Source organism: Labrus mixtus, chromosome 10 (assembly GCF_963584025.1).
Source record: "Labrus mixtus chromosome 10, fLabMix1.1, whole genome shotgun sequence".
Lineage (NCBI taxonomy): Eukaryota > Metazoa > Chordata > Actinopteri > Labriformes > Labridae > Labrus > Labrus mixtus.
Window position 1 is genome coordinate 26,720,370 of NC_083621.1, and position 25,583 is coordinate 26,745,952.

Consider the following 25,583-nt stretch of genomic DNA (forward strand, 5'->3'; position numbering starts at 1 on the left):
CAAGTAAACCCCTTTAATATAAATTAAGCTTCAGCCTTTGGCTTAAAATGAAAACCCATCTAAACTTGATATTTATCACATGTATGAGTTTGAGTCTATTCAAGTAGACTAGGCTACGTGTGTGTAGTAGGCTGTGTCCTGTGTGTGTTTGTGTGTGTGTGTGTGTGTGTGTGTGTGTGTGTGTGTGTGTGTGTGTGTGTGTGTGTGCAGAGGGTGTGTTGGTGTGTGTGCTACTCTGTCTGCGTGAGAGCTTTATCACAAATCAGAGTGTCGGCGTCTGCAGAAGTTCGCAGGGCAAGAGTTCACCGGTATGTCGCTAACTCGGGGAGTTTCTCTCAGTTTGATGATAGCTGACGAAGTTTAGAGGCAAAAAGAAAACACCAAACACAACGAGGTGGTCAAAGAAGTCGCTGTCCGCAACTCAGCCTTGCTCATGGATACAAAGTTAAGCCCGTGAAGTCCAGTGGATAGGCGGTGGTAAATGCGGAGTGTTTTTTTATTGACTTAAAAGGACATAAACGACGATGTCTTTTGAAACGGTGAAAGTCTTCTAGAGGTAAGTTAAGTTAGCCTCAACAGCTTTAAAGAAAATAATATTTATTTTTCGCGGGTATAACTTCACATGAAAGTTTATTCTGTTAATAATAGGAGTAGCCTACACTCTCTATGGACGGATATTTCTGTTTAAAAGCGTTAATGTCAACCAGGTTAACTCTCAAAGCAATGTGGTGAATGAAACAGCTGTAACATTAATGTCACATTAATGACGCCATATTTAGCCTTTAACAATTGACACAACTTTCTGACACCAGCCCAACACAGAGTAGTCTATAGCCTACTCTCACTGTTAGCTTTAATGGACAGAAGATACAACAAGAGCTACACAATATAACAACCTGAAGGTTTGAAGCAAATATATGAAACTAAAAGAACAGTTTTCAATGTTTGTTTGTGTCAACTTTATTTACTTTACAGATTAAAAATGACATTAGCTTGTCAGAACTCCTAGATAAGAATAAGCTGAGTAAAAAAAATAGGCTACATGAAATTTTACCTTTAGCCTAAATGTTAAAATAAGTAGCCTACCTGCTAGTTTAAAGTAGGGTATCATATATTTTTTTTAAATACTTTTTTGTCACATGATAAGAATGACAGAGTTGCCTGTTTCAATTGTCTTTATATAGCATCTTTAAAGCTAATCTATAAAAAGTTTGCAAATCAGATTGGCAAAGCCAGCTTAAATGTAACACATCTTCGGTGGTGACCTCATGTAACAACAAAGATGTGTGCTGGAGGCCCCAATTAAAACACAGGGTTTCCATATATTAAAGGGATTATATTAAGGAGGTAATTAACATGTAGGCTTGTAGTGGAGCACTTGTCGAGCATCCTCTTCCTAAGACGTTTATCGGGAGCTGTGATGATGATGTCACGGGCCTGAAATAACCTGACATCTCCTGTAGTGAGTGTTTCCATGGTAACACAGCCTCCTGGTTTAAATGGTGGATGAGGGACTGTGTCTCAAATAATTACTTTGGATAATGTGGACCAAATATGGGGGAGGGGGGGAGGGGGCGTCGAGTGACTGTTGACTCGTGCTATGAAAAGCCCTAGTTTTTAGAATCATCCAAATAGATCCAACACCTTTAGGATTGTACTTTGTTTAAGTGACATAAATAAGCTCTTCTTTTGTATTTATTTGAGCCCATGAGAATGTTTGACATGATGTATTTTGGCATTCATGGACTATATTTACAGACAGACTAAGCCGGTTAAGACAGAATAAACATGACATGAAAAGAGAAGGCAGCCAGTTTAATGTTAAACTTCTGAAATGTGGTTTTGTTCCTCCAGGTATTTAAGAGAGGAGAGAGAAGAGCTGGAGACATGATGTCTATTGGAGCTGATAGCTGACACTGTAGAATGAGAGAGGATGGAGCAGACAGACAACCCTGCCCTTGAGAGCAACAACCCTAATGGGTTTGTCAACCGAGTGTTTAATGTTTCTCTGGATGTGGAGAATAAGACCAGCAGTGTTTATATTCAGGAGACTGGGCAAGGGCCTGAAGAGGGGCAGGGAGAGACCCAAGCTGCCTCTTCTCAGACCCCTGTCAAGGAAAGACAGGAGGTCAACCGGAGGCCTCGTGCCACAGGGGGCATCTGGAAGATCTTGAACCGAAAAAGAGCTGTCTCAGAGCTGGAGCGAAGACCCCACTCCATGATCCTGCCTGGGGAGGCTTCCCTCCCTAAACTCTCATTTGCTGACAAAGTTCGGTCCTTCAAGAAGCTTAAATCTCCCTCTGTGTTTAGAGGAAAGACAGGGAAACTGTCCACTTCCAAGTTCGGCAGCTCCTTGGTGGATGAGGAATCTTTCTGCCGAGACTTTGGCACCCCTCAGCAGTCCAGCAGGGGCACCCTGAAACACCGTGGCAAGAGACACTCTTATGCCGGCTACACAGCAGAATTTGACTGCTCGTTTGAAGACCTTGATCTCACTCCATTAGACAGCCACCAGCCCACTGTAGTGGGAGAGGCTGTGACTCAGAATGGTTGTAAACCATCAGAACGGGTTTGCTATACCAAAAGAAGCCTTAACAATTCGACAAACTGTAACAAAATAGCTGCAGTATGTGAAGAACCTAGCGCTCAATGTAGCCCAAGCACCCGGCAGGGCAGAGGAAGGAGGAACAAGGATGTGTGGAGTTACCTGAGGAGGATTTCCCTTTTAGGGAAGACCAATCCCGTCTACTCAGAGAGGAGTTTTGACTCCGAGCTTCCATCTTTGGATAAGACCTTGGACTCAGACTATGGTTCTGTGGACTTTGAGAGTGTCAGAGACTTCCAACCTCCACGCCCAAAACACTCTGACACTAAGGGACACTTTGGGGGTCTGTTCAAGTTTTTTAACAGTGTAGCAGAGACAGCCAGAAAATGGCGGACAACGTCACACTCCTTTTCTCCTCCAGAGGGAGAAAGGAGTCAGATGAGCTCCCCTCGGGCCACACAACGCACAGTGGAAAATATTCATAGTGTGTCCCTGACACTACACAGTGAAGGACTTCCAAAATGCCAGCCTATTCCATCATCACCAGTGACCGCTAAATCCTCACACTCCAGTAGCTGGGACAGGGAGGCTCCAGCACCTGTGGCAGGGGAAGGATCCCCTAAGGTGGTCTTAAGAGCCTTTAGGGCAGGTCCAGGATCACAAGCTGTCAATGGCCTTCAGAGTTCTGAGTGCACAGACAAATATACAGACAGTGACACAAATTATACAGCCACAACGATAGTAGAGAATCACATCTCCCAATCAGGTCCAAACACAGAGACTAAAAAAGAAGCAGAGGTTGAAAGTGCAACATTAAACGGTGTCTGTAAGGAGGAAAAGGTAGAGAGACAGCCAGGAAATGAGCAAGATTCCAGGGATGCTCCACCTGGCTCCCACCAGAGACAGGAAGTGAACGTCCAATCACAACAAGGTGATAAAGAGAGCACAACCAATAGCATACCTGCATCAGATTCCACAGAGGAAATATTTAAGGTATGTGACTTTAATTACAAAATAAGCTACGATCAAAACCAGCTAGTGAATTATATTTTGAGATAACTTTTTTTATGTATAATGTGTCCGACATTAATGCCATAACTACATTCCATTGCAGGCTTTTTTCCACATCATTAACATTGCCAAAGGCATGCATCATGTAATTACTGCATAAACGCTCCAAACTTCATTTATGTAACAGTTTTAACCATGGTCATGCTTTTGCTTCTTAAAACCATCAACTATCAACCAGAGTGTAAATGGTACTGGGAGCGTTTCCTTATTTCCTCATGATATGAGCCCTAGGTGTGGTTCGTTAACTGTCAGGGAGAAACAAAAACATTCAAGACGCCAACCAGCCTGTGAGGACATGAATTTGGGCACCTATTCTACAGTTGTCCTTTTGCCCCATCTGTTGGAGAGAAGAGGAAACAGTCAGCAGCTACAGGGCTGTATAACAATACATTTAGAGGAGTTAGTCCTTTCCTGCTAACCCTACCCTTGTGTATCATGCTAGGAAACACTACTTCCCATAAAAGCTGACTGTGTGTGGCTTCAGCAGCCCCAGAGCTCTGTGACGTCTGCACTTCATGACAGCACCCTTCCCTCCTCACTCTCCTCACTCCAGTGGAAACATTAGTCATCTCCCTTCTAGTCACACCAAAGAGTCAGGACATGTTAGCCCAAACCCCTAATGACAAAATGAGATGTGACATCTCAATACTCAGCACAGTTTTCATGGGGGTTTATTATGCAAGGGCATGAGCTGTGGGAATCTGTGTTGTGGGAAGGGTGTTAAAAGTGCAGTCCTATAATAACTTAACAGATGGGATGATTCTAGGAAAACCCTTCTCCCACATCACCAACTGTTTACACATTAAATCTACCTGTTTATTGTTTTGCTTCTCTTAAATTTAACTGCCATTAAGGGGGCAGTCTTGACTCTTGGGTCTAATCACTGATGCATTGCAATTTGGAGCAGGAGCTCTTGGCAGGTAGTCTCTTTAAAAGCATTTTGGTGTGTATTTGTTGAGTCTATAGAGACATTCCTCTCTATTCCCAACACAAGAAATGCATTGTTGCACTTTTATGTGGGCCAAACTGCTGAGTATCTGTGCCAATCACAGCTGTGTGAGCAGATTGCCAGCAAGACAGGCTCCAGTGTGAGACAGCCGTGCCCAGCAGGGTCCCACTCTAGCACAGAGAAGACCTCTGTACCTCAAAGGCCACTGCGCCCTCGTCCCCGCCCGGCCTCAGCCGTACTGGACCTCCGGAGGCCCAACCCGGACCGAGAACTCTACAGCCATTACAGTGAGGTTGGATCGCTATGCCGGCGGAGACGCAGGCCCACTCCCACAATGCAACACTCTCCGGGGCAGAGAAGGACGGTGGCTCGCCCCAGGCCTTGCTCTGTCATAGAGACCAGTGTTACAAGGGAGATGCAGTCCATGGAGCTGCACCACAGAGTAAGATGTGTAATGACTAACACAGGCATGAGAGTCACATAAATATCAAAATATTCTGAGCAAATAAAAACTGTGTGTGTCAACTGACATAAATATGTCAAATTATAACGCTGAATCTTGCCAGTAGTATTCACAAACTCACTGATAAATACAGCCTGAGCCCACAATGAATCAAACACAAACCGCAGGCTTTGACGGGCAGTCCGGTGCTCACCCAGTATTTATACAACATTCACTGTTAGCTGCAACAATGCATGCATGCTCTGCCCCATTTATAGAGGCCTGTATTTCTGGATACTGCTTTTCCCTCAACTCACCTCCCCTCTCTCTCTCTCTCTCTCTCTCTCTCTCTCTCTCTCTCCTTCTCTTTTTCTACATTTCACTCTCTGTCTTTCTCTTTCTTTCTTTGTGGCTTCTCTTTCTCTCTCCCTCACTCCCAGCCTTTCTCTGTGGCCAATTTTCTGCCTCATTGCTTCCATAAGCTCTACTTCTCATTGCCTGAACTCAGAGTCAGTTCATTTTAACCTGAGAGACCGCCCGGTTGGCATGATGTATAGTCTCTCATGGTTTGCTGCGGGGCATGCACACTGACCACTGCACCAGAATAGACTTGCTGAATGTGAAATAGTTTAATTCACAGCAAGAAAGGGGGACAGGGCAGTAAAGGATTTTTTTTTTTTTGTTAAAGCGAAGGACAGGGGAATGTGTGAATTTCACTTTTTTGTGTGAGTGTGTGCATCAAAGTAACTCTGTATGGAATATAGGAGATGCCCTAACTATCCAGTACCCTATAGGCTTTGGCTCGCCCCCCTGGTGTGTCACCATTAGAGCCCCCACTCAGGGCATCTCTCCAGCGGTGCCGCTCCCTGCCGCTGCCACCAAGCACTCTCTCAGCCCTGGCGTTGCTTCTGCCCCAGTCAGGTACCTTTCACATATTTTCTAAACTATTATGCAGACTGTTGATTAACTTGTGTTTGTTAAATTGATCTGACATTTGCCCATCTGTCTGCATGTGTGTGCCCCCCAGTCATTGGTCAGTCGTCGTCATCCGTGCGTCTGCGGTCGGGAGGCTCTGGTAGCTGCAGGAGGAGGAGGCTGTTGAGACCTGGTTCAGAACCACTGCAGGTCAACATTGTGAGTCCAACATATATCCTCATAAACACACACACACATTAACACAAAGTGATTCAATCATTTATTTTACTCTTACTCCTTCTGTCAGGCTCTATTTCAAGGCCTTCAGTTTGGCATATCAATATCACAATATGTTCAGATTTTTATAGAAAGATAAACCCTGTTACCTCTATATAATTCATAGGAGCTTATTAACACATTCACACACAGACACATCCATCATGCTGATGCTTTCTGTATATGACATGAGATAATTGGATGTGTAATAGAGTAGTAGAATAAGCCTTTACTAATACTGATAATGTGGAGATTACACAGCACTGGTCACTGTCTCATCAGGTGACAAAGAGCCATGAGGATGGTGGCCACGTGTCCTAATGTCATCCACTCCTCTCAGGCCATTAGTCATCTTGAATTGAGCTCCTAACATTTAAAAAATAATAATTATCTGAAGAGCACACATTCAGACAAAGCCTGTATTTTACAGCAGAAAGAGGAACAACAGTATACCTGCTGTACTTTAATCTATGTATAATGTGCCTTTGTCAGCTGTGTAAAATAAGCTTCAGAATACGATGGAGTTATACTACGCAGCAAGAGAAACTAGGCATTGCAGAATCGGCGCTTTGATGTGCAAGTGGCCTCAGGGGGATTTTGTGAAAGGAGATGCAGAGTTTCTCTGAAACATCCTGACAAGGAAGTGAACATTTCTGCGGTCGAGTCCAGCATCTACACACCTACAGAACTGCGCGTAAATGCACAGGGATGAACACTGAATGCATGATGATTTGATTATTATAACTTCAATCGAGCCTGGCCAGAATAACCTGCAACGTTTAGCACACAGGCTTTCATTGAGTGTGGGTCATCATGCATGATGTTTCACAGATTCTTAGTTTTAAATGAATGTTAATCACCAGTGGGAGAGAATAATGAGAGAAGTATTTAATAACATTTGAGAATGTGTGAGTGTGCACAGCGCTGTGTAGCTATGTTACCAGGGGTAACATTTTCTTTAGCAAAACATATTCAGACTATTAGCATGGAGTCCCTGAGAATTTACTACAACATTTCTGGTACAATATGCAGTCCATTTTCATGAGAGGCTGCCTATTCAACTGTGGAATTGTGAGCCCCCAGCTTTCTGTACCGGCACGTCACTGCACTGAAATTTAGTAAACTGTGTCTTTAAAGGGGTGATACAACTGCCCAAAGGCTTTTATTATAACTTCTTCTTGCTGGTCTAAATAGTGTTTGTGAGCCGCCGCACGTTGTTGCCATGACACTCGCTGGCTCCTGTTCATCTTCTTGCTTCTATCTTTAGGCAGCCTTTTTAAGTGTGAGCTAAATAGAGAAAGTGTGTGGGTGAGAGAGAGAAAAGGGGTGAGAGAGAAACAGAGGGGAAGAGAGATGCTCCCTTTGTATGTGCACTTTTGTGTCATGGCCCTCCCCTGGGGTAGGGAACGTGGACTCACAGCGCTGGAAATGTCTTGCATGTGCTTGTGTGACTTTCAGTCGTAGTTCATCTGCAGCAGAATCAAATGCTAAGGTTAATAGCTGAATTTTCAGCATGGAGTTAGCACACAAACATATGTATTTATATACTATTAATGCACACATAGTAACACAGCTGTTTTGACATTACATAGAAAGAGGAAGTATGACATTTTAATCTGTTTTTTTGCGGGTTTATTTCTGGTAAGTCACGCAATGTTTTTGTGGTATGGATCTCATGTCAGGATGGGATCTGCTGTTAGAAATACAGTGCAGTGTGTGTTACAGTCTTCCTGATAGAATGACTACTGGAGCCTAGAGGCCTCGGGCAGAGAGAAAGCATTCTCACTGCAGTGGATTAGCTGCTAATGCTGACGCCTCTCTTCTCCCTTTCATTTAAATGGATTTCTCCCCCAGTCACTGCCCTCTCCTCTCCTCTCCTCTCCTCTCCTCTCCCCTCCTCTCCTCTCTGTCTCCTCTCCTCTCTGTCTCCTCTCTTCTCCTCTCCTCTCCACTCCTCTCCTCTCCTCTCCACTCCTCTCTTCTCCTCTCCTCTCAACTCCTCTCCTCTCCTCTCCACTCCTCTCCTCCCATCTCCTCTCCTCTCCTGTCCTCTCCTCTCCTCTCTAAAAATCAGTAATACCAGTCTTTGATAACTCTTATGCAGATGAGGGGACAGTCTCCTGAGTCTTACTAATGCTGTGCCCGAAGCTCTGCTGTCAACTTGTCAGAAGAGGGGGAACATCTTATCAAGGGCTTCGTGCAGATTAAGAGTTTCCACAGACATCTTATATGATTAAGTTTGGGCAAACCTAGGTCTGTGTGGTCATAATCATATTACGCAATGCTATCTATTTATTATTAACGCATGAGTCAGCAGGCAGTGGCCATTTGGCCTAATAGAAGGGCAGTGATAAAAGGGAAACATTTGGGTTGAGTAACTACTTATTTGGAGCACCAGTTCTCATATGTTTATTTAAATGCACAAACTGAAATGTGCCTGCTCGCCCTCAGCTCATATCATAGACACTTTTCACCACGTATACACACTGCACATGCTCTCCTTATGGATTCAGTATTCATCTGTCAAGATGTATGAGTCATTGCATTGAAAACAGCAATCTTTGGTAAGAAAAGAAAAGCACATGTGAGTGATATCTCTGTCAAACACACTGAATGTGTGGCATACTTTTCACCCTAGGTCTATTTTAAAGCCTCCTGAAACAAACCATGACAATGGGTCTTAAAATAACTGCATGTATGTACAATCCACACCAGGCCAGCTAGAATCTTTTTTATCAGTGTTCATTCAACATTGTTCCCGGCCTCTAGGCACAGGCACATATCCACTGTGACTCTCTGCAGCCACAAGCTAATGCTGTTTTTTAAGAATGCGGCGTCTCTGATAAATAGCAGCGTCGCCAACTGAATCTGAGCAGGTGGTTGTGTCAGACTGTCCCTGGGCTGTGTTTTCCCAAAGAAGGGTTTCTGCCTGTCAGGTGTGTGCATGTCTGTTGTTGGTGTTGTTGTTGTACTGCATAAGCATGCGCCTCCATGCTTATGCAGAGTGAGTGTATTTGTGTGTAGCAGTGGAGACGGTTAGGCTCAGGGCCCTTTGCTTATATAACTGTCATGAGGGTTTCCTGTGCTCCCTACAAAAAACATTTCCACTTTTACTTCAGAGGGCTGCACGTTCCAGGGGACTGGAGGAACAGTGCTCTGGGTTAATTTTCATACTCACTGGTGTCTTCTGTTTTGCCATATCTTCACATCACACTCTGTATCTTGTTAGTACATGCATGCCCGTGCATGTATGAATCTGTGTTGATGCTTTTTGGAGCATATTTGGTTTCATACCTCAGCCGGGCTAGTGTATTTATCCTGCCAACGTCTATCTCACTAGGTCCTGTGGGACATTGGGAAATATTGGTAGATAATTTCAGTTATGTCACAACATGCAGTGATTATGGTTATGAGACTATTCAAGGCCTACGGCTCTGCTGTGCTTATTAACCAGCATCAGTTGTATCATTTGTGATTGTTGTCCCAGGCTGCTAAGGTGTCTTCATCCATAGTCTTCTTGAGCCTCTATTACCGTGACAGTGTTTGTTTCATAACTACTGGACAAGTGTACAATATGGTTAATTCAACACAGAACAATGTGTCCTTATGTAAGGTAATATCTTTAATCATCAGTCATCACTACCTAAGAGCACACACTGCACAGACTGAAATATTGACACAGCAGTCTTTTACAGAGAGATTGTAGAATTGATTATGCATGTGTTAATCCCACTGATAACTTTCTCTATCAGTGTTTGGCAACTTTAACTATTCCAACAACTATTATTACAACATATAATTGCATATCTCATCTCATTACTGGGGCTAAATAGATTATATTGACTTGAATCGTCTTCAGTCCAAATAAAGAAAGATAATAATTTTGAGCATAAAATACTTCACAACAGCTCCTCTTACACCATCCTTAGTTAGGCCACAACCTTCCCTTCTAATTGTCAGGCTGGCAGTTTACCATTGTACTTAAGACAGGCAGTTTATATAACCTAAATATAACCGTATTAATAGGAGTTTATGAAAAACTATAGTTACCAATGATGAGCTGAAAAATAATAGTTTAATGCCATTTATTCAAATCAAATATAATGTGAAGCATAAATTATCCTTTTCTATGAACATGCTATTTAATGCATGGCCAACTCTCATGCTAGCATAACTTATAATTCAACAAATGTAACCAACACTGACAATGTGAGCAACAACAGAGAGAAACTAACCAGTCAATTATTCACACTCATCCATGGTGACAATACATTACTCAGATCTGATTAGAGGTTGTCGTCTTGCTGCTCTGTCAACAAAAAGGCTAATATATGCTGGCTGTTTTTTAAATGTACCAACTCAATGAGCCTTACCTGAAATGTCCAACTTATAATGTTTACATTTTTCATTTTCATTTTACTCATGGTCAACAAAACGACGTGTTGCTAAGATAGACACATCCATCTTTGCAGAAAGAGCAGCATCCTGATGCAAAAATGTGACTGAAAATGATTGTGTATACAACTTTCTGTGTCAGTAAGCTCCTTAGAACTATGAACAGTCATCTCACGTCTATTCAACATTTCCTTTTAATCAAGAATTAATCCTAGAATTGTTCATGACATAAGAAAAAAAATGAAAAAATCTGAAAATGACACTCATATCAGCAATTTATCAATAATTAATTCAAATGTTGTTTATTTTTGTAGATTTTAAACTGGACAACCGCTGGCTTCTAAACAATGGTCAATTGAATATTTGTACCCTGAAAAGAATACATAGCCCCCCCCGGCCTTGGTCACTCAGTCCCTGCCCTAAAACAATGAGACAGAAGCTAACTGCCTGTACAGTGTGCTGCTAGTTAGAATGTGTCCCGCAGGCCTCTGCGAGAGATGGGCAGTGTTATTTCTGGCAGCTGCCACTTCCTGTGTACATTATTTAGCTTTACTTTTCTGCCTCTGACCTCTCTGGCTCCCTGCTACACCACATGTGGCGTCAGAGTAAACCCTCCATCACATACACGTATTATGCAACCCCTTCGCTCTTTGTACTTCTTCCTCGTTCCCCCTCCCCATCCACAACGTTTTATGTCTGACCTCAGAGCTACTCATACCTCCCTCTTTTACTTCTATCTCTACTCTCTCCTCTTTTCAGATCAAGATTTTTCCTACTTCATATTTTTTCTTCACTCCCACACCTTGTCCCCCCCCCCCTCTTCACACCGTCCTGTTCCTCCCTCCAGGCATGTGAAAAACACCTGCTTCCTGTGACCTGTCGTATACATTCACGTCCTTGTGTGCATCCAGGCCTGAGCACCATGTTACATATTAGATAATAAACTTGGGTTTTTAAGGACACTAGATCAGTGCGTCATATTAAGTTGGGAAGTATTTGATGGAAAACTAACTGAACTATCAGTGAGATCTACGCTGCTGGAAACACAGAATACAAACCCACTCTGCACCCAAATACGGTTTCACTGCAGAGTTTTGCATTTTAATCCAATGCTCTGCTTTTGAACTCTCGTGCTTTAGGAAGCAGTGAGAATGTAAAATAATGTGAGCTGTGAGGACAGGTGGGGCTCTGGCTTTTCTTGCACCAATTGCTCATCCCCCCTTTTGAGATACATTGGCATGTAGTGGGCATGATGGCTGATTGGAGTAAGTGAGTAGGCTTTTCATAGCCAAACCCAGCTTCCCACTTCCTCACAGCTGATGTGACTAGCTCCTCCATAAACGTCATAATGAAAATCTAAATAGACAGTAGTCTGCTTCCAAAGAGACACTGTTAAAAAAAAAAAACATTGCATGCAAACATAGCAGCCTGATAACTTGGGAAGGAGCTGCTCTTTACCTCCCGGTGTTGTGGGCCGCAGGTGGCTGACAGTGCTCTGATGAATGCTGACACAAGCAAGCACGCAAAGTACACTCACAACCAGTGCAGTAGAAGTACAGTACAGCCATGGAGGGTTAGGCAGCCAACTAAATTCCAACTCCGGTCATTTGATTTTATCCCCAACCCCACAGCTGGCTCTCTAATGACCGATCTTTAAGCTCTATTGAGGCGCACACTGGCACCCGTGGTGAACACAAACATAAAAAAAATAACAGCCTGTACTTTGAGCTGTGTTCCTTGATGCTTTCTTTTTGTTGCACTTTTTGAAAAGCTACAGTATTGTCTTTGGGGAGCTTGTTACAGTGGCAGACACACTGTTTCCCCGCTATGGTAAATTTACTGGCATTTCAAACTTACCACACATTGACTAAAAGTGAGAGAAAGGGCTTCAGGGATTCTTTGTTTGATTTGAGGTGTCCTAAGGCACAGTTAAAGGAGGAAACATGTGTGCAAAATGAAATTGAGCCCTGCTGGTTGGAATAAAACGGTCAAATAAGAGGAGAGTGTTCATGGATCTCCTTAAAAGTGGTGTCTTGGTTTTAACATTTAAAGTGAGAGCAAATAGATAATTGATTTTGTACCTTCAAATCTGACATTTGGGAAATAATGAGGCATATTGGCTTTCATGGAAATTAAGATGAGAAGATCAATCATCTTCCATATCTATAGTTATTTATGTAGCTTAGCATAGATGCTGAAAACAGGGAGAAACAGCCAGTCTGGCTCCGTCATGAAGACAAAATAGGTTCACCACCGTGGTTTCAATATTTTTTAAATCTCTCATGGATAGGTTAGGGGGATAGGGGGGAACGTCTATTATTTTCAACTATTAGTTGAAAGTAGCTCAATCTGTAGGGACTTGGGTTGAGAACCGGAGGGTCGCCGGTTCAAGTCCCGGTGCAGACCAAATATGGAAGTTGGTCTGGTAGCTGGAGAGGTGCCAGATCACCTCCTGAGCACTGCCGAGGTGCCCTTGAGCAAGGCACCAAACCCCCTCCCCGCCATCAGCTCAGGAGCACCCGCTGTGGGCCGCTCCGTCACTCTGGCTTCTCTCCATTAGTGCATGTCCATAGGATCCTGTTTGTGCATGTGTGTATATATTTCAGCCTATGTGTGTGTTGCATGACTACAGAGTGTAAAAACTGAAATTTCCCCTTGCGGGGATCAATAAAAGTAAATCTAAATCTATTAATGACACAGTGAACCAACTTTCCCTTGACAAATTCGTACATTTATCAGAGCAGAATACAAATTAGCAAATTTTCTTCAGTAAAGTGTAAAAAAAAGGTAAGATTTGTTTTAGATTAGCTGCATATTTTGTGTTTTCTACCTTAGATTTGTGTTCGAATGTCTGTTTTTATTCCACATGATACTTTATATTCCCTAAATTCTGTCAGTGTTTCTACAGAGACTCTGTGTCTCTTCTTTCCCTGCTGGAACTTGACAATGTTACACAGACTCACTAGGGGCTGACTGGAGAACACAGTTGTATTCAGCTTGTTCTACAGTCTCTAAAACATTACATTTGGTTTGTCATTTAATAATAATAATCAATTTTTACTGTTCCCACAGCTATGGCATGACTGAGCAGGAAATTTGATCCTGAAGCCATTGGGTCTAGAAATGTTTTGATATCACTTGTACTGTCTTTAACCCTATTTTCTCCACCCTATTTGGCACGACCGACCTCGTTTATCTCATCTCTCTCATACTATTTCTTACTATTCCCGATGCACTGACCCACTGACTTGCCTAAAAGCCAAATTGAGCTGAACGAATAAACAGCTGATGTTTGAACAATGGTGACAAAACTGTGTTCAGGAAAAGTCCAGCAATTTATATTTATGGCGCTTTGTGGCTGGAAGGCCTGAGAGGAAGCAGGAAGGCAGTGTGGTTGTCGTGGGGTTGGGAGGGGAACAAAAGAATTGGAGCAGACTGGAGGGGAAATGGGCGTGGTGGGTTTTCGCCTTCCATTAGCCAAATACCTACTGACCACAAACGGATTCATTTGCCAGGGACAAAATTAGAAGTCGTTTGAAGCTCTTCAAAGAGAATCTGATGAAATACACGACATGCATGACTATTTTCCCTTAAGCATATTAAATCTAGGGCATTTGATTATTCTATTTATTGCAGCAGTCTGACTTCTTATAAATAGGTAGTAGAATATTTTCAACCCCCCTATCCCTCCTTCATCTGAAGGTGAGAGTTGCCAAATGTCCGTATCTCAATGATGGTTGATGCCAGTATCGTAGTAATGACCACTTCCTTAAGCAGCACAGCTTCCTGCCCACATCCCACCAGGATACTACTAACTATTATTTGTAGATATGCCCCCGAGGCAAACATGGAATTATTACGTTAGAGAACCAGTTTAATTACAACATGCTTCTCAGTGCAACATTGCATCAACCTCGTGAAAGGAAGGTGTCGGGGAAATGCTTTGTGCTCACATCTGTTTGTAATATTCATTGACAGGATTTTGAGGCACACCAAGTCTTTGGAAAGAGTCCAGTCTGAGGACATTAGATGAGCCTCTGTTGTTTGCTCATGTCATTATCTTATCCCTTTTGGCTTAATTGGACCGTGGCATCCAATGTGCACTGGAGTATTTCTCTCACGAGAAAAATGTCCCAATCAAGTGTGAAGCGAGCAGCTGCTTCTGTTGGAGAGGTTCAGGGTCATTTTGACAAGCGAGGGTGAAGGCTGAGATCATGAGATTGACTGTCAGTTTGATGCATTGGCTACTGTAATAGATGTGAAATCACATGCTGGGGATAAAGAGAGAGAACACAAAGAAAAGTTAACTTTTTGACTTCCTCTCATCCAAGCCTGGGTCCACGCTTAGGGATGTAAGAGAAATGATTTCATTCCAAATACACACAGACTCAATGGAGTTCCCTCTGCTGGATCGTTATATGGTTTCCATTTTTCCCCATCTTAATTCAGTAGTGACATACCTAAATGGATATTGAAATGTTTATTTATCTCTGTGATTATTCTTACTTTCCATACTGGCACGACATTCCCTGTTAAAGCTAATTTAAGCTAAAGATGGAGGATTAAGATGAATCATCAAGTACAGCTGAAGTTTATATGAGACTGCTGCAGTGAGTTTGACAAATCAAGTGGGTAGCTTCCAAATTTAGGATCTTTTTAATAACAAATTCCCTTGTTGTACCGCCGTCTCTCTGCCAGAGCTCAGCAAGAAACATTTTATTTTCATACTTAGAAGACTTTGGAAGATACACTCTTCATCGGCCTAATTTTCCCAGCAGACATTTCACACCTTTACTTTACCATACCTGGCCTATGAGCCATTACTGAACTTTGTAATATGGGCATATCACTTGTGTATTTTCTGGTCTGCTGTAAATATGAACAGTTTCAAGCTAAAAGGGGAAATCATGCTCCCCCCGTTTTTGAACATATTTTGAGGCCTAAAAGACTACGAGGTTCAAAAATGTAATTGCTCCGGTAGATTACTTTAATTAATTGCCTTAATTCATGTTATCTTTTGGCTGCCTGCTCAAGCAAAGTACAGGAGCAAATCCAGAAATGTTTATAACTTTTAGTAATTTAAACCCCTAAGTATATAAACAGAGGTCCCATTTTTAAAAACAGCAGAGTTTAAGTTTTTTAGATACATGCTACATATCTTCAAAAAGTAATGATGGCAAAATGACATTTATTGTGACCGTTTGTGCCAATACCTTTTCACTGTGTATACTTTGAGCGAATCCTATTTGTCAAACAATTGTCATTCTGTCCACAATAGTTTTTGAAGTCTGTATACTTTGCTGTCATATATTATTTTATTTCAGAAGCTTGATCCAAAAGGCAATTGGATTTGGTTGAAGAGCTTGAAGATGTTTCACCTCTCCTCCGAAAAGGCTTTTTCAATTCAAGAGCTTCAGAGGAGAGGTGAAACGTCTTCAAGATCTTCAACCAAATCCAGTTTCCTTTTGGATCAAGCTTCAAATTTACCATGACCTGGATGACTGAGAACCTACACAGACATTGTGACCCCCCAGACCTTTACAGTAAGAAGCTTTTTAAATGTGGTGGTGATGATGGTCAATCTAAATATTTAAAGGCAGGTTTGGTAATTTTCTCCAGATCCACTTTTTAAGATTTTGGTTGAAATTGTCTTTAGGTCCTGACAGAAATTAATAACTCATGTTCTCTGAAAAAGGAACGAAGAAAATCCGTCATCTGTAGCAGTTGTAAGCCTGGAAAAACTTTGACCAATGTCTGCAATGAGGAACCAATCTGATGAACCAATCAGACCTCCCTGTCTCCCTGCTCGTTCCCTACCCCTTATGTGCAGTAGCCCACACTCAAAGCGCGGTGGTGTTGGCCGTTGTGAGTAGTAAAATCATCACATATTATGATAAAGTTTAGTATTTACTTACCGCTGAATGAGACATGAGACAACGTAGTTTCTACACAATGCAAGCAATGAGCTGAGGTCCACTTCTCGAGCAACGGCGCTCATGCATGTAAGTGAGGGGGCGTGGCTTATGAGGGAGCATAGAGGGGAGGGGGTTGGTGCAGACGGAGCACTGAGGGAATGCTACTTTCAAAATCATGCTAGTTTTTGAAAATAACCAACCCTGCCTTTAAGGTTACCTGTGTCAACCAAAAGTGCCCTTGAAATAAAAAAAATGTCACTCAAACACCAGTTCTTCACAACATCTACAGAGCTAAAAATGAATCCTTTTGTTTGGATCAGCTGCCTCTTTGCTTGTTATTAAGCATGTAATTCCCGTACAGAAACTTTAGGTTCAGTCTTATTTAACATGGGATCCTCTGCTGTGGGAGATTATTCTTCCACTCTTACCATCTTCCCCTCTCTTTTGTATATGTATGAGTACATTAGCATTGGTGTCTGTGCAGATTTAGACTTTCAGATGTGACCTTTGTTGTCTAAATGTCAGGGAGATTGGCGAGGGAGCCCACAGAGGTAGGGCAAGGCTTACGTAATCTGCTCACACTGCATTTCACACACACATATGAAATCACACGAGCACAGAGCAGTAAAAAAAAAAAAGAAGGAGCTTGTTTTAGGACAGTTGTCATATCTCAGCTGTGATGCTCTCTGCATCTCACTGAAAGCCTGGCTTTTAGGAGCGATGGCTTTTATCAGCATGTATGTGCAGAAAGTGCCCTGGAAATTATTTATGGCTTTAAAAATACTGATACAGTGCACTCTTTTTGTGTTATTCTTTTAAACTTATTCTGGGGTCCTTTGATCCCTCCCAAGGCTCTGAGCTGAATGTAAAGACAGAGTGTAGTTGAAGAGGGCTTTTGTGTTGTGTGCGTGTGGGTAAGTGTGTGTAGGTGTTTGTGCATGTGCTGCATAGTTGAGGAGCTGATGGCTGGTTTGAGACTGAACTCAGTCTCCTTCATAAATTCATTCATGATGTCGTTCTCTCTTCCAAATCTGAGACACGGACACCAGGACTTAAGCTCAAGGCCACAATGCACTCATGTGTAATACAATGTTCACAGTAAGTATCACTGAGAAGACCAGATATTGATATGCATGCAAAAAAAATAATGATATTATGCATGCACCTGCATCAGAAGGGAACTGGAGCCCTTTTACATTGTCACTCAAAACACAAAACTGTTAGGCTAAAAGGAAAAACTTCATGGAAAAACTGTCATGAATACCAAACACTCACCTTCTGTAGGTTTGGAAGGGACTTGTGCTTCTTTGAGGAGAATGTCAGCTGCATAAATTCACAGCATTACAGTAGTATTTTCATGCAGTAATACTCCTTAATCAACAAATTAAGATTTTAGTCTTAGACTTCAACTTGCAACTAGGTTTGTTTGTGTTGGTTAAGGAAGTAAAAAAAATAAGCTGCATTGTTTTAAATGATCTATGTGTATTTAGTAGATTTGAACATCTGAATCCTCAGGATTTGTGAAGCTTGTGCTGACATTTTCATACTTTTTTTTCCACCATGGAGTTTTATTGGTTTGAATTCTTTGGCAGTAGAATCATTTCAAGCTATCAATCAATCAATCAATCTTTATTTGTATAGTGCCAATTCATAACAAGTGTTATCTCGAGACACTTTAAAAAAAGAGCAGGTAAAAATAACTTCCTCATTGCTATATTACCAAAACCCACCGTTAATCTATCATGAGCGTAGCAACATTTTAGCAAAGTTACAATGGCAAGAAAAACGTCCTTTTTAAGAGGCAGAAATCTTGGGCAAATCCAGGCTCATGTTGAAACAGCAATCTACTGAAACTGCGCCAGGATTATCAGCTAACAGTCTGTCCATTCAAACAGACCACCATATTCACAATAACCTGCAACTGCACGTTTCACTGCTATACAGAGGGACTACATGGTTCAATTAGATGATCATATGTTCTCAAGCCCATTATTTTGGAATGATATAATTTTTGAGTATGTGTGAGGCTCAGGAAATAGTTGTTCTGGGTTAAAGTTGTTTCTTTAGTGTGTGTTCATCACAGTAGCTCTCTGAGCCCAGGGTGTCACATGACCTGGAAATGAGATACACTGTATTTTTGCAAGCCTGGTTTTTCTAAAGATGATTTCCTGTTCCAGAATGACTGTACAGTGTTTGTTTAGTCTGAAGGACTGCAGAAAGACACCGCCTCTATACCCGAGGTTTGGAGCTGTGTTATGTTTTTTTTGCTGCTTTATTACTTCTCTGCTTCTGAGCCCTATGCTTATTTCAGTTTATTTCCTGTTCCACGATCACACATCTATGCATCAGGAGGTGAATTCTGAAACCACAGTATGATCAGAGCAGCAGCACTAGTTCATTTTGCAGTTTGCTCAAGGACACCTCAATGGTAGTGCAAATATGAAGATAGTTCACCCTTCCAAAACCTGCTGATGGAATCTAGTTAGCAAAAAAACAGCTCGCTACCCCCGCCTAATGCTGAATGTAACATCGCCCTGCCTATGGCTGTCCAGGTGTACATGTGTACTCGTGTCCTTGCATCAGTATTTAAATCCAACTGTTTTTAAAAAGTGTTCACAAAACACTTAAAGTGCTTTAAGTCTCAGTCTCATTATACACAGTGCTGCCTGGTCATGAATTAAGGAGGGAACTTCAGTGATGTTATAAAGCAATGTTCATCTGCCTAAAAACAGAGTCAGCTCATATCACCTGATGAAGTCATTACAGCAAGTCATTTTACATTAGTCTGAAAATCTGCTTTTGAGTGATAGGAGTATTTACCAGAACCAATGGTCTAAAGAGAATCCACTGTTCAATATTATACTTAATCCATTTCTTTGGGGGGGAGCCATAATAGTTTTGAAGCAAAGATTCACTGATTCAATTGTTTTCTAATCTGCTTAATTGCAAGTCCCATGCTCGATGGTAAATTTGAGAATGCTTTTGTTGCTGGAAGAGCAGCAACAGTCTGGATTATTGTGATTTAAAAAAAAAGCTTTTACAATATGCAACTTCAATCCTCCCCTTATTTCAAGAGCAGCATCAGTATTTTAAGCTTGCACAATCTAATCACCACAAAGCTGCTACTACATGGTGCCTTTAATTGAAGTTTAACATTTTCAATGGATCTCATCCTCTTTCTTTCAAGCATTCATACTTTGTGGGAACATTATCAATTTGAAGCACAGACATATTTTGCCACAGAGTGAAAACAAAAGTATAAAGAATACAACAATTTAGAATCCAACCCCTCAAATATTCAACCTGTGCTGTCCTTAAACACATGTGATCTTACAGAGATACTTTTTAAAGCCTGTATATGACACTTTAAAGTTGCTGCTGCTTGCATCAGAGCTGTTCGTCCAGAGTGTAAATGTGGTTGATTATCAGATCAACAGGGCATGCTGTATCTGATTGATGCCCAGCCACGGACAAAGTGGCAGGGGAGGATGACATTATGCCAATAAAATTATAAGATGGTGATCACTTTGAGAAACGTGCATCCATTATTGTGACATTTATACTCCCTCATCACGGACTGTTAATGATAAATGATAAATCACCAGGGCATGGTGATATTTTTAGCCGGGGTTGGAGATGAATGAGGTTATGATTCTGGCCACGGTGGTCGATGTAGTGAGCGAGGGGCTGACTGAGCCCCTCCCCCGACTGTAGGTGATGGCTGAAGCCGGCAGTCTGGCAGTGGAGCACTCTGATCAGTATTAATGCAGGACCGCCTCTCAGCCTCACAGCCGATCTCTCTGCGGTCCCCACTCACCGGAAGGCAGCTCGGCAGCTGCGGACAGCCTGCGCACAGCGTCTCTCTTGTTTGCTTTCAGGATCTATTGGCCTGAGAGTCGCTCGGTTTTAAGGGAAGAGGAGAAACACCGGCAGGTGTTGACTAGCGGGGAGAAATCGCGGTGCAGACTGATGACGATGATGATGGTGAGGATGATGCATCTCTTCCCGTGCCTTTATGAATTACATCGCGTAGTGTGAAGAGGCGTAGGGGCATCTTTTCTTCATTTCTTGCCTAACTGTAATGGTGGATTGCTCGGTGGCTTTGAGGCTACGTGTCTTGACGGGGGAGCTGAATAGGAGCCGTCAGTGAGAGCGCAGCTCAGCATCGGCCCGCAGCGCTGCGCCATGGCCTTGGATGTCCAGACTTGCGTGGTGTTTTCGGTGATCGCGGTTCTGGTGCTTGTGAACGTGCTGTTGATGTTCATCCTCGGTACTCGTTAATGGATCTGCGCTTGGGGCCCGGTTCGCAGCGCACCACGCTTCCTCACTGGAGAGGAGAGAAAGACAGTGCGCGTTGGTCGAGAGCGGGGACACCCGGCGCTCCATCACGGCTACGCGTTACAATGAATGACGTTGGTACAACATAATGTATTTCTGTTACCCCCTCCCCAATCCTTCGTTATGTCTTGTGTCCTCTCACCGTTTGTGGTAGCTAGTGTTGTCTGGTGGTGGTGGTGATAGTTGTGCGGATACAGATCTGTGATGCTCTTACCTTTTCTGTGGTGACTGGAAAATCATATCAGCGCATATAAACATGTGTCCCCCCCCCTCCCCCACACCTCCCCCTACGTCGATCTTCGTCTCTCCTCCATGTTGTACATTGTTGATTATGCGCATGGATTTAAGCCTGTGATTATGAGATTTTTAGATGAAACCCACAATAACTGATGGTCTTTTTAACAGCGTCTAACTGCTGCGTCAGGACTTGTTTTCCTAATGTGATTCACTGGAGCCACATCCACAATATGGCAGCTAATAGCTGAGCAGTGGCCTCTCCTCAGAAGGAAAAATGATATTTGTGTAGCAAATAGCTATGCTAGTGAGAGGTTTGTGATGCTGATCTCAGACTCTGGAGGACCGTTTGTAATCTCAGCTGAACAGTAACCAATAGCAAGCAGGGCTAGGCCTAATAAAGGAGGGCCTCCGTCACTCCAGGTTTCCCCCATTTTAGATGCAGCTAAACTCAGCTCCCATTTCACAGCCCACTATATTCACTTTTCTGCCATTTGCGACATCTCAATGTGGTGACTATATCTGAAGCTGAAATGTTATCACACCTGGCAACTAAATAGTTACTAATAAAAAAATAAACGAGTAAATGTGCATACATCTGACAGCTGAAATGTCTCCCAAGTGAAAAGAGATGTCAAGTGCAGATAAAAAATTCCATATCCCCTTTCTCCTATGCTTTAGTATAATCGAATAAAGGCTTGGAGGCAGGTGTCATGAATGTTGAATGAGTGTCAGAAATAGATATGCTAAAAGCCTGTCCCAGAGCCGGCCATGGCAGTCCTATTAATAGGGACGGTAGGATGAGCAGGTTTTTGAAGATATACTGTGTGTGTGCTCTCTCACACTCTGGGCTAAGTGCTGTGTGAGTCTCGTTAAGTGGTAGATGCTTTTCTGTATGTAGGTAATGTTTTATGAACACAGGCACATCTATCACATGCAGTGGCATGTGGTCTGGTGTTTTCATCACTGAGCCTAAACATCCTATAGCAGGGACCCCCACAGGACTATGAACAGAGCTTCTTAGTATTGTACACTGCGGTGGTTGGGGCTCAGTCGGCTAGCAGCTACAGATGTGTGCTCACATGTGAGCCTGTTATGTTGCCTGTGTGTGAGAGATAGTCTGAGTGGCTGTTATCTGTAGATCCACTTTGATTCTGTGGCGTGCACACGTCCCCGAGTGTTCACACATTTTGTAATCCCCCCCAGGGCCAGGTGCCTTCTAATAGAGTTCTGTTAAATGCTGTGCAGCCAGAAGTGTCAATGTGCGGCTGGTGTGTGTGTGTGTGTGTGTGTGTGAGCGAGAACAACAGTGTGCAAGAGGATGTGTGTGTATTTCTCACTGGTTTTTAGGCAGAGCATCTTTGATTGGCTCCCAGACTCGGGGTATAAGTGTGTTACATAACAGGGTTGGCAGACACAGGGAGGACGGACCGCGAGACTCGCTCGGTGCGTCAGAAAAAGAGAAGCCTCTTTCTGGAATACAGCACCTTGTTACTCGATATCGCAGGCTCAGCTCATGCAGAGGACTATCACCTCGGCCACTTCTGACAGAGATTAATCTATCATGATTGCATGAACCGGACTTCTCCATGCATACACTCTCTGAACAGTTACATGCCACAAACATGGTAAGGCTAAAAGGCTTGTCTGTCTGTGTGTATGTGCGTGTGTGTGTGTGTGTGTGTGTGTGTGTGTGTGTGTGTGTGTGTGTGTGTGTGTGTGTGTGTGTGTGTGTGTGTGCTTGCTCAGGAATGCTGTAGGTGCTTTGGTGCAGATGTGCTTTAGCTAGAGATAGAGGAGGATGTTGGAATGCAGTGGAGCTGCCAGTGCAGTGAATGCTGATGTGTTGTGCTGCAAAGATGATAAAAGGGAGTGAATCGGCTCTCTGTCATTTTATATTTCTTAGCCATGTCTGTGATTGAATGTGAAACCCAGGGCACTGTCTATATGTCCACATGCAGGGAAAGATTTCTCTGCATTCATTTGCATTGACCCAAATACAGGTTTTGCGGTTAGAGACGACCACTTCGCCCTGGGATCTTTGATGTTGTAACTGCAGTGTAACCAAAATGATGACACAGGGTTGATACAGCCGGTTGGCACTCAGGTGATGATGAGTATTTTGGTGAGACTTGCCTGTGTTTACTTTGTTTGCCTTTTGATCAAGCTAGGTGCGAGGGTAAGCCAAGGCAGGGCTTGGGAAGATTGATTATGTAATGTTTTTAATTTATTCAGCATGTAGAAGGGGGTAAAAAGGAATGCACTCTATAGGAGAGGGCAGTGCCGATCTCATCAGAGAGATGGAGGGATGAGGAGGAAGGAGGAAAGTGAGCAGGGTGGAACATTGGCTGTGAATGGATCTCTTTCCTGTCTCTCTCCCTTGCTCTTTCTGTCTGTTGCCTATATTACAGCAGATTGATGGGGACTGGAGAGATTGTGCTTGGAGTGAATGGTGCTGAAAATGGAGTGGATGCTGGAGGGTGTGTGTGTGAGTTAAAGGGTGGGGTGGGGGGGGGGGGGGTGGCTGGATTAGGGAGAGCAGACATTACTGTGAAGAAGCGAGAAGCAAGACTGACCTCAGTGGAGAGGCTCATCTGTTCTGAGGGTGCTGTGGCAGGCCGAGGTCCGGATGTCAAATAGTAACGCTCATGGAGAACTGATGTGGCTATTCCACTGATTTTCTTTTGGCTGCAAGTTTGTGTTATAAATTAATCTTATTCTTCTTCCTGAATGAACAAATGATTTTCACATCTTTTTCAGTAGTATTCATTGTTGCTGTTTCCATGGCAGCGTGACACATGTTCCTGCATTAATCCTCCCCTCTTCCTGTAGTGGAGAGCTTTGAGATACATGCTCGAGCTCTTGTTAAGCCAGCTCCCAGCCCCCATGTGAAAACTGATTGAAGAAACCTACTCAGCGATGTCTTTGATCGTAAACCTGCATGCTGAGGGCCTGCATCATGCACCTCTGCATTTCTCACTGTCATGGAAATAATGTTAGTGCATTCTCTAATGTGATTGGTTCCTCTTTTTCTCAGATCTAATAACAGAGGGCTTTTGCTGCTTCTTCAGCGGTCACTCTCTGTGCGTGTCTGCTCACACATGCACCTAAATTTGGAAATATTCCAGTGCCTCCTGAAGTGTCCTTGCCTCATCCCATCATCTTGTCAATACCAGTGAAGCATCCTCATCTGTCGCCATGACGACGGCTGTTTTTTTTTCCTTTCCAGGCAAGGGCGCCCCCCCCCCCGTGCTCACTCCTCTGCCCAGATTGGCTTATATCCCCCGTAGCTGTCTCAGTGAGCCATCGGGGAGGTAGGCTTGTCTACAGGTTGAAGGGGCAACATAGCTGCTGAGTCTGAGAGCTTACATCCTCATGGGGGTTCGGTTGAATGCAAACAACACAAACACACACACACACACACACACACACACACACACAGCTGCTGTTTCTTCAAACACACTGCATCAGCATTAGGTGGGACCACATTTTTGCACCAGAGTGATGAGGTGCATTTTAAATGGTTGAAGGGATTTGATTTTTAAAAGGCAATGCAGTCTTAAGAGACTATGTCCAACAACTAGAACTAGCTTACTTTAGAAAACAACAGTAGCTCAGTGTTATTGAGCAAAAGTCTTAATGAAAGACAAGAACTAATTTAATGTCCATCCATGTGACGTCCCAGTCTCCGGGCCTTTGATAACTCCTTACCTTGAGCCTAAGCAGCTCCTGTCAGGCTCGGTTAGTGCTGGCTGCTCTGCCCGCAGCCCCGGGGACTGAATGCATGGTTAGCTCCTGACTGGGGACTGCTGATGAGCATTACCTTGGAGGGAGAGCAATCGTAACAAACATTTGGAGCTGTGCCATCCATAGATGCATACAGGGGGTTTAATGTGTCAGGAGTTAAAAGTGTGGCTGCAGGTGTGAGTGCTTCTTTGTGCGTTTATGCACGTCTCAGCACAACAAAGCTAACTCCCCCATGTGATGGATGGCGTAGCTTTTTTTTGGTAGATGGATGATGTCAGACCCAGGTCCCTCGCAGGAACATTGTCCGCTGTCTCTTGTCCTTTAATGAGAACAACCTTTAGCCTCTCCAGATCCTTTAAAGAATACTGATTATCCGACAGGCCTCCATGCCCCTTCAGGTGATGCCTAACGCAAGCACTTTAAGTATACCTTTCTTTATGTAAATGCATACAATGGAATATATCTATTTTTAGCGTAGCATAATGTCGACATAATTTATTCATGATGCTCAAATCAATCGAGAATGTTTGATGAGTCATGCTTCCTTGCTCTGTCAAAGACTGTGCTGCAGATTAAATAACAAGCTCTGGTGACAGCTCGAAGGAAAGGAGATTATCCCTTCACATTTGTTTGCTCCTCAGCATTTATATTACATTAACACATGTAATTATTCTAATGTCATAATGGGCCAATTATGGTCCCTGTGTGCACACTGGTGCTGTGTGTATGAATGCTGTGTTGTTTTTCCGCTAATAG

General features: G+C 43.1%; 1 protein-coding gene across 4 annotated transcripts in view; it reads left to right on the forward strand.

The window, feature by feature from the left end:
* The first annotated feature begins 234 nt into the window (after window positions 1–234).
* The window catches only part of LOC132982434 (rho guanine nucleotide exchange factor 9), a 44,534-nt gene continuing 19,185 nt past the window's right edge, over window positions 235–25,583 (forward strand). The window contains exons 1-5 of one of the 4 annotated variants that reach the window (XM_061048930.1): window positions 235–560; window positions 1,866–3,538; window positions 4,669–5,007; window positions 5,802–5,928; window positions 6,035–6,141. In XM_061048930.1, coding sequence (XP_060904913.1) covers window positions 1,934–3,538; window positions 4,669–5,007; window positions 5,802–5,928; window positions 6,035–6,141 — 2,178 coding nt within the window. In that variant the 5' untranslated portion in view covers window positions 235–560; window positions 1,866–1,933. Of the gene's footprint in view, window positions 561–1,865; window positions 3,539–4,668; window positions 5,008–5,801; window positions 5,929–6,034; window positions 6,142–20,787; window positions 20,925–25,583 lie in introns of those variants that run through there. The other 3 variants (XM_061048931.1, XM_061048932.1, XM_061048933.1) reach the window with 3 other exon arrangements.